This window comes from Anthonomus grandis, chromosome 6 (assembly GCF_022605725.1).
Source record: "Anthonomus grandis grandis chromosome 6, icAntGran1.3, whole genome shotgun sequence".
Lineage (NCBI taxonomy): Eukaryota > Metazoa > Arthropoda > Insecta > Coleoptera > Curculionidae > Anthonomus > Anthonomus grandis.
This window is the reverse complement of record NC_065551.1, coordinates 2,104,730-2,114,865: the sequence shown is the minus strand read 5'-3', so window position 1 is coordinate 2,114,865 and position 10,136 is coordinate 2,104,730. Positions and strand designations below refer to the sequence as shown.

General features: G+C 33.1%; 1 protein-coding gene across 1 annotated transcript in view; it reads left to right on the top strand.

Annotated features, from left to right (window-relative positions):
* Positions 1-10,136, top strand: part of LOC126737176 (innexin inx2-like) — a 54,896-nt gene that overhangs the window by 33,820 nt on the left and 10,940 nt on the right. Inside the window, exon 4 of the mRNA XM_050441945.1 lies at positions 2,614-4,999. Within this exon, the coding sequence (XP_050297902.1) occupies positions 2,614-2,619 (6 nt within the window). The 3' untranslated portion in view covers positions 2,620-4,999. The remainder of the gene's footprint in view (positions 1-2,613; positions 5,000-10,136) is intronic.

Genomic DNA, 10,136 nt, shown 5'->3' with positions numbered 1-10,136 from the left:
GATGGCTTTCTGAATCAGAACAACTGGAACTGACTTGCCTTGCTCTTTTAGAATCGGTCTTTACTTTTTGAGAGTTAATCAGCAGATCAGCTTTATCAGCAAATACTTGTTTTGTAACCAACAGCTCTTTAACTTTCCGTTCCTCTTGATTTTTTTGCGATTTTTTTTCTCAAGCTCAATTTCTTCTAATCGATTTTTTTCCGATGTATCAGTAAAAACTCCCGATTTGCCTCGCCTATCTTTTCATTGAGCAGCTTTTTTATACATGATCTGGGAAACGGTCGAAGGTCTAGTGTTAATTTTAAATTTATAAAAAAATAGAAATTATTTTATCAAGCAATTTAACTCCTAGATGTTGTATTTAGGGTATTTTTATATTTGTAGGTATTTTTGTTTGTCATGCGTGACGTTGAAGGCTGTGACTCATTGCTTTCAATGTCTGATTATCAATTATTGTTCTCTTTATTAGCCGACGCAATAGCCTGATTGGTGGCAGTTAAAACTGACTGAGGTGCACCTAAAACTAAAAAAAATGTTTTTATTATTAAAGTAGTAGTCTACAATACCTTTTTGATGATGCCAAATTCGGCTGGTTAACGTAGCTTACAGCAAAGTCTTTTTCTTTAAAAGCAAATCTGTTGAGGGGCCATAAACCTGGTTTTTCAAATGAACTTACTATATTTTTCTGGGAAAAGGCTAGGAATGCTCGTTTGGTTAAGCGAAGAATTTACCAGCCTTTTGGTTAGCATTCCATTTTTGCGGGCATTTGCACTCAGGAAGAATGAAGATAGAAAGTTGGCCTTTCTAATTTGAGAATATGTCATTCTATAATTCATATTTGAGCAAGCTTTTATATAGGGTGTTCTCTTTCAAATGGTCAAAAATGTTAGAGTATATATAGGAGCCATAAAGAAGTAATTTGAGATGGGACACATAGTAATTTTATTCATTTTTAATAAAACAAATCCCTTGCATTTTTGCGCTCCGACGTACTGTTTTCGTACAAAAATATAAATTCGCTGCGAGGATCCTTCAAAGCTTTTTTTGTCACAACGAAAATTTTAATATCATTACAATAAAAATTAAACAATAACAATTTAAGCAATAAGCAATTCAAACCAAATGCTCAAAGCGTCCTTCATGCATTTCTACACATTTTCTGCACCTGTTGACCCATGATGTACGCGAGCAAAGACCTCTGGATCGTTTCTCAGAAACTTCGCAGCCACCACAACTCTAGCAACTAGGTCTTCTCTGTTGGTTACAGGTGTTGTGTAGATAATAATATAGAGTATAATAATGGAGCGACCATGGCGCTCCAGACATAAATGTCTAGAGGTATCAGATCAGGTGACCTTGCTGGCCAAGGGACTGGACCACCTCTACCAATCCACCTGTTGTTGTAGTACTGATCTAAGAGAGGCCCTTCTTGTCACAAGTCAACTTACTTGCAATTCCTCAAAAAGTTGCCTCGCCACCATTTAAAATTTCCCGTCATTTCAATTAAAATGATGACTCAAATGCCTGGAATAATTAATTAATTTGTTATAGACGTTTCAATTTAAATTATTCGAAAATTCCAGGAAGCCAGGCTGTAGATTTCTTACTATTTTTTGTCACTTTAATTAAAATTATGACCCAAATGCCTGGAATATTTAATTAATTAATTAATTTAAAGTAACCGCTTAAGCTAAAGATTATTTTACAATATCAGGCAGTTAAGCTATAAATTTCTTACCATTTTAGACAGGTTCAGCTACCAACAAATTGAAACGTCAATAATAAATTAGTTAATTATTCCAGGCGTTTGATTTGAAGAATACTCTAATTAATTTGCCTACAGTTGTAAGAAATCTACATTTCAACAGCATGAAATTGTAAAATAATTTTTAACTTAAACGTTAACTTTAAACCTATTAATTATTTCAGGCATTTGAGTCATAATTTTAATTAAAGTGCCTGAAATGTTAAGAAATCTACAGCTCGAATGCCTGGAATTTTAAAATAATTTTTAATTTAAACATTAACTTTAATATACTAGAGTATTCTTTTGGGCATAAGTCAGTCCCGGCATAAACTTCAATATTATCAAGTTTTTCAAGTGGTAGTGCCCAAGAGCATTGACTGATCTAAGTGTCAGTTGTCCACTTACTTCCAAATCCAAGATCTAAAAAGATAATGGGGCTATTCTCATCAAATAAAAAGCATGCTATTAAGGAGAAAATTCTTTACAAAAAATGATTAGCTTTCACATTAATCTAACCAAGCATTCTAAAAATCTCAGCCTTTTAAAGCAGTGGTGTCCAAGAACAAAGTGATGTCCCAGGTAAACCTCACTTCAAGATCCCATATCTAAACAACTAATGGAAATATTCTTGTAAAGTAAAGCATGTTATTAAGAAGAATATTTTTTGCAAAAAAATATACTTAACTTTCACATTAGACCAATCAAGCATTTTAGAGATATTAGCCTTTTAATGCAAGGGTGTCCAAGAGGAATATTTAATCTTCAAGGTGACCACCCACTTTAAAGTCCAATATCTAAAAAACTAACGCAAATATTCTGATGAAACAAAAAGCATTATATTCACTAAAGTATTCTTTATATTTAAGGCTTAAGCCAGTGCCGGTGTAAGCGTGGATTAGAATTAGATAGATGGGAAAATCAAGACAAAAAAAATGCAAGTCATCCTTCACCCAATCAACACGTGATTGGATGATTTTTATTCCTTGGGTATCTTTCCTACCCGTAACCGTTGGTAGTTGAACCTAATGACGCCGGTAGCATCGTGAGAGAGCGTTTAACAATTAATAGTTGCGAAAGGTATCGATTCGGTGAACAGGGTACATAGTACAGTCAATCTGTAATTAAAAAAGGCCAGAACTTTTAAAAACTATCCAAGTCGCTAATTTTTTGAGGGTCGATTGTATTCCCGAAGAAAAGCTTAAGTCCTCGGAATTGAGAGTCAACCCTCCCCCCCCCTTTTTTGGGAAACTCAAAAAGTTTTTCAAATCGATTTTGCGGCTAAACAGTGAGTCATGCAGAAAAACTTATTGAACATAAAATGTAGAGCTTTTTGTGCTCTACAATTCATCTCATGGGCCCAAAGCTGTAGAACCAAAATTCGAAAAGTTAGAGGGCGCCAGAGTCACCAAAAATGACTTTTTTCATTTTTTCACTGAGAAACAATTTTTTTTTTACCATCGCAAGGATTGCAAAAATGTAGAGGACAAAAATACCTACAAAATACATGTCTTACTTTTTTTATTCGATTTACCGTTTTTGAGATATAATGCATTTAATACCGAAATGTTTACTTTCGTGTATGTAGCCTGCCTCAGATGTTTGGCGAAAGCTGTTTTTCGTCGCCTAACGTTTGCGCATCATGAAATTAAAGTAGAACCTGAACAAAATTTCTTTTACCCTTCTTGACAAATTGAAAAAAGCCATGCAGATGGCGCTGTAAGTCCACGAAAATGAAATTTGCATAGATTAAATGTTCTTTAACTTGCACAAAATGAATAATTGAAGTGATTTAGTAGAAAGGGACAAGAGAAATTGGTACATGGTTTACGGAGCACCAATTGCAACAAAAGCAGAGGGCGTTGCAGTTGTGAAAGTGACGTGCCTCAATAATTATGGTTGCGTAATGCATGTAATGATAATTGATTACTGAATAATTGCATAGTACATGTTGATAGCATTACTTTTGCAAAATTCCATTCCCCACTTTTTTACCGTCAAAACTGTAAATTATCCACTGCCGGATCAGCTGATGGAGGAGAGTAAATGCGGGGAGAGTGGGAGTGGAAAGGGGGACAGCGGTCCAGCGAGCAGCTGCTTTTTTTTCATTCTCGCGAAGCACTACACGACATTGTAATCCTTGTATCTCGAAAACGGTAAATCGAAAAAAAAAAGTAAGACATGTATTTTGTAGGTATTTTTGTCCTCTACATTTTTGCAATCCTTGCGATAGTAAAAAAAAGAATGTTTCTCAGTGAAAAAATGAAAAAAGTCATTTTTGGTGACTTTGGCGCCCTCTAACTTTTCGAATTTTGGTTCTACAGCTTCGGGCTCTCAATTCCGAGGACTTTTCCGAAGCTTTTCTTCGGAAATAGAATCGACCCTCAAAAAATTAGCGACTTGGATAGTTTTAAAAAAAAAAATTTAGATTGACTGTACTAACATACTTACCCAACAGTTTTTTGGGTAGAATTTGCTTCGCTGCAGTGCCATAAGCCAAGCAAAAAATCAAAGTTTTCTTAAAACGAAAAGTAGTCAAAGAACTAAAAACCATTTTCTTCCAAAATGTAATTTTTGTGAAGTGTGTATTATTTTAAAATACTAATTAAAATCCTGAAATTCGTATTTTGTTTGTTTTTCTAGTAAAACTAGAGGTACACGATACTCTAACATAGAATATTTATTTCGTTTGTAATTGTTGTTTTGATTTTCTCAAGATTTTAATTTTCGTTTTTGTTGGCAATCCTGTACTTGGTAAACATGTTTAGGCACAGAAGTTTCCTTGAATTTATAGTTTAATTTTTCACATAGTGTTTTTGTTTAAGTTAACAAGTTTAAGCTCTATACTAATATATCCGAAGCTAAATAAACTACATCAAAAGATCGAGTAATGCTCTACAATATTTTATCGAAATCTTAATCTTTCTTGGTAAAGTCTAAATTTTGTTTATATTTAAAATGAAATAAAATTGCTACTTCTGATTAATACCTTAAAAGCTTCTTTGTATTAGTATGGTGTCAACTTAATTTGTATAGTTATTTTTTTTTGTTAAGTTTGTTTTCGTTTCTCGTAGTTTATATTTCACATTGCGAACTGATTGAATATGTGATTAGATTTAGGAGCGTTTGTACTTCAAAAAGGTGTATTTTTATAAAGAAAAATGTATATTTATTTCAACATGTAATAAATAAAATAAAGTTATTCTAGTAAAAAACATAACAAAAACTTGTACTTCTTTTTGGGCTTAATACTAGGTAAGCAGGGCGCTTCATTTACATAGTCATCGGGCATATTTCGGAAACTTGAAATTTCATCATGAGGGGACGAAATTTTTGTCGGAAAATATTTACATTTTTAATTTGTTCGAAACCCATAGATTTTTTTTAGCAAGACCGAGTTTAAGAATAATGGGGAAAAAACGTCCAATGAAAATTTTAAATTAGAAAAAAATCAGTTTATTATTGGAATATCACTTGTTCCCTATCTTTGTTATGGGCTTGACACTGTGCACCAGATTAATTATTCAATTAATCTATCATAAATGGTCTAATAGTCTATAGGAATATTCGGTAAGATCTACCCATTGAACTAAGATCTTTGCTACTTTTTTCGGCGGAATTGATTGATCGGATCATTTTTTTGGTTAAGGTGTTATAAATCGCGTGACGGGGTCAGACCGTCATAATTAATCAAGAGCCAGGGATGTTTTCCACAATATCACATTGCTCAGCAAGCTGAGCCTATAAATTTAAATGAGGAAAACGCATTGGATAAATATAAGCAACATGGGGTGCATGCCTATAGGTAAGTGCAAAAGTATAATGGCATCATCGAAAAAACGATTTTATGATAATTTTTCACTGTATTCATCGGTATTTGATCATTAAAATTAGTTATCTAGTAAACTTTGAGATTTTGATTTGTCAGTTAATACTTACACAAAAACTGTGGCATTTGGTCTGCAGATACTGGTGTTTATTTAACCAAACATGGAAAGCAAATTTAAGAGACAGCCAAAACAGGATTATTATTGTTTATTCGCTTTTACTTGTTGTGCTGTTCAGTGGTAACTTTTATTCGGTGCATAAATGCACTTGTGAGAATGATTTACTCTCAAGAAAGAACTAAAATTAGTTCTCAATGAAAGTAATCCAAATCGCGAAATGGGTAGGTTTAATGGATATTAGAAAAAAAAATCAAACGGGTGATGAAGAAAGAAGCTCAAATTAAGGTTTTGGGATTATTTGCTCCAGAGCCTACCAACTTTTTGCGGACAGTACTAGATGAGACAGGAATATCACACGAGACAATAAGAAAGGCACTGAAAATGTTGTCACTGCAAGAACTCTGTGACGATGATTTTAATAAGAGAATAGAGTTTTGTGAATTCATGAGTCAGTATCTGTTTCAACGATGATGTTCATTTTTTTAAATGTAAATATTAGCAAAAAAAATTGTCGATATTGGAGTGACGAAAACCCGCATATTTTTTGAGTAAGCCTTACATTTTATCTCCAAAAGTATGTTTCATTGGAATTTTTCTTTATTTATTAAAAGAAATTTGACAGGTGACCTGTACCTTACTATGCCTAAAGAAGCTATTGATCTTATCATCCATAAGCTATAAACTCAAATTGATACAGATTTGTTAACCCTTAAATGCATTATGTTGCAAAAATGCCACATACTTATTTCACCTATCCTAAACTACTAACGAAATATTTTATTTTGCGAGTGCATATCGTTGCATATTTACAGCAGTATCTTAAAGAGTGTAATACAAAGAGTTACTTATAGATGATGCTACGTACTTATATTTAGAAATAATATTCTTAGTTGTCGCCTGCTCGTCAGTGTTGTGGTTTTATATGTTATATTTTGCTCTTGCTGGAAAACCCGCATATTTGTTTATACTTTTGTGAAAAAAGTGATACTGTTATAAGAAAGGTATGTATTTTATTTGTATTCAGTCAAAAATTGTAATTTTTTTGTGCAGATAAAAAAAAATTAGTTTAGTAATGTTGCATATATGCAACATTGTGCATTTAGCGCTTTTTGTTTTTGTATACGCAACTTTTGAACATATTAAATTATTTTTCGTCTTTTAACTACGTAATTTCAAATTTACATTAACGATACAAAGTCAAGCTTGGCGGCGACGTCGAATGGTCTATCAAGAGTTTGCGTACAAAAAAGCAAACCGGCAATTTCAGTTTTCGCCGTTGCCATGATCGAGGCTCCAGACTTCGTCTAAAAAGTGCTTCTATAATTTCCCCAAAAATATGGGAAAAGTTTCTACAATATAATCTAATTTTCATTACACACCACTAATACCAAGTCTAATGTGTTTGTGCCGAATATAAGTGCGGGCCCGCCAGAAGAAACTCATTTATTCCATCCAAGTGCTCCAAGAGATCAAGGTAGGTGCCATTTTTAATCTTGGTGCTGTATGGTTCGGTTGAAAATTTTATTTTGGAAATTAATGTTAAATTTAGGAAAATGGACTCTTGCCTATATAAATAATACAGTCCACTCAATCGCCGTAATATAACAACCGTACATTTTTTGGTCATTCTTCGCGGATAATAAATTTTAAGTTTCCAAAATTCATAGTAAATTATATTAAAAAATAAAATCCTTCGATTCTTCACCATTTTCAGCCGCCATAGTACCGTGTATTTCAGCAAATCATAAACGACATTACTTGGCGCATGCATATTAGAAGCAGCGCAGGATTCCCTGCCATCCATCAGAGCGCAGCGATTCACCGAATTGCTATTTAAAAATAAACCAATCCATCGACTGTCAACCTTGTTTACATTCTTAATTTTTGCATTTTTACGTATATTTATATTAAAGAGAAATTTTAATAAACTACTTATAATTTTTTCTTAAGTTGAGATTCTTCTAAAACTACAAGCAATACGAAAGATTGTTATTGTGCGGTACGTGAACAATGCGGTGTAGTTTTTTCCTTATTTATATCGAAATTTCTACTTTTTTTGCAAATTTACAGGGTGGTTTGTGTCTTTAAGAATATTGCAGTGTTAGTAATTATAGTAGTACTAGTGTAATTTAGTTTTGATGGTTATTCAGGATATAACGAATGAAAAAGGTAAATTTAATTCATTTTGCCAATAAAAACAATACTTAAATAAATTCAGGTATTTTAAACATTTTCTCATTTAAATATCTGCAAAAATTAAAACAAAGTAACTGTTTATTTAAATGGTTATTGGACTTAAATCAATAATTTGTTTTGAAAAAATTTAAAAGGAAAATAGTTAATATTTTGGTTTTCTTAGAAACCAGTGGATAGATTTATTTTTTTTAACAATGAATAAATTAAGTCAACAACGAAAAGTAGCTACAGCTAGAATTACCGAAATATACACTCTTGCAAAAAAGGCAGTGAAGAGATCGGAGCATAAGTCGCTTTTTAAAGTTAAATATGAGACATTGGAAGAATGTTATAATGATTTTAAGCATCTTCATAATGAAATTATCGGCCTAACTACTACAGATGAGGAATTTGGACGCGAGGATGCTATTAGAAAGGGATGTGAAGAATTTTATTTTGCTTCAAAAGATATTTATTTTCCACTTTTTCCAGAACGCAATAGTATTCAGTGGCCTTCAAATTATGTAACGCCTCATGTAAATCAATTCTCAGATATTCCAAAACCAAATGTTCCTATTTTTAATGGAAATATGCTTAAATGGCCCACATTTTACGATTTATACTTATCACTTGTACATAACAGTACTTCAATTTCCAATGCATCTAAATTTCGACACTTATTAACTTTGTTGCAAGGGGAACCATTAAATTTTATAAAATCTCTGCCAGTAACCGATAGCAATTATACAATCGCCTTTCAAAATTTAGTAAAAAGGTATCAAAATAAAAGATTATTAGCCACAACTTATTGGAATTTAATAGTCCAGGTTCCAAGTATGAAATCAAACCATAATTCAAAAGATTTAAGATGTATTCTGGACACTTTTAATGAAAACCTTGATGCATTAGATGCTCTAGGATTTAATACTACTGATTGGTCGTTTCCCTTGTTTAATATATTGTTGCAAAAAATTGATATGTCTAACTGATCAGCCTTTGAAATTAAACATACTGAGAAGGAAATACCCTTATTTTCAGACCTAGTAGCATTTCTAGAGAATCAGTGCAGAGGCCTGGAATCAATGCAATTAATGCCAACACAAAGTTTAAATTTAAACAAATCTTCAAAAAATTCTGGAGCAGGATTTAATGCTACTACCAGACCAAATAATTATTCAAATAGCGGCTCTAAATCCCTTCACACAAATTCTTTTATGGCTAATACTTCAATTCAAACAAAAAACTACAATAAAACTTTTTTTCCGCAACCTACAAATTTAAATTCAAGACATTGCAAACTATGTAATTTTTCACTACATCCCCTTTCACAATGTAACATTTTTATTCAAAAGTCATCCTCTAAACGCCTTGCATACGTCAAGCAAAATTATGTTTGTATCAATTGCTTACGCACCAATCATTATCTGCTAAAGGACTGTTTATCCCCTCATAACTGCCGATCCTGCGGTAATCGACACCACACACTGCTGTGTGACGTCATCAGTTCTCACACACAGTTACAAACATCTTCATCAAATCTTCAACAACACTCATTGCAAACTAATTTAATCCAGAATAGCGCATCATTGCCTCTACAAACCAATCAGCAAAATCCCTCTAATTTAGTTTCCTCCAACCCTACCACTTCCTTGAACACTAGCGTTCATCAAAACCTTATAAATGAAAATCCAGGGCTAAATTGTTGTACGTCGTTTTCAACTGAGCATTCTTTTCAACTTCAGTCCACAGTTCTATTGTCTACGGCGAAGGTGGAGATCTGAGATTCAAGAGGGAATTTCCAAACTGTCAGAGCACTTTTGGACTCTGCAAGTGAATCCTGCTTGATCAGTCAATCTTGCTTACAGAGATTGGGCTTAGCACGTAAACATTATTCAATTCCAATCTTTGGGGTTAATCAGTCTTCTTCCTATACCAAGGGCATAACCAGTTATGTTATACGACCCGTGGGAAAAATACAACCTACATTTTCATTTAATGGGTTAGTTGTGAAAAACCTTTGTTCGAATATGCCCTCTATACAAATTAATCCCAGTACTTGGAGCCATATTTCAAATTTGCCCCTTAGCGATCCACAATTTGATAAACCTGCTCCCGTAGAATTGCTTCTTGGCGCAGAAATCTATGCACAGGTTTTGAAATCGGGTCGAATTTACGGAGATCCAGGTCAACCAGTTGCATTAGATACAGAATTTGGCTGGGTCTTATTAGGAAGAATTCATCAAAATTCGACTTTTTCAATATCATCTCCG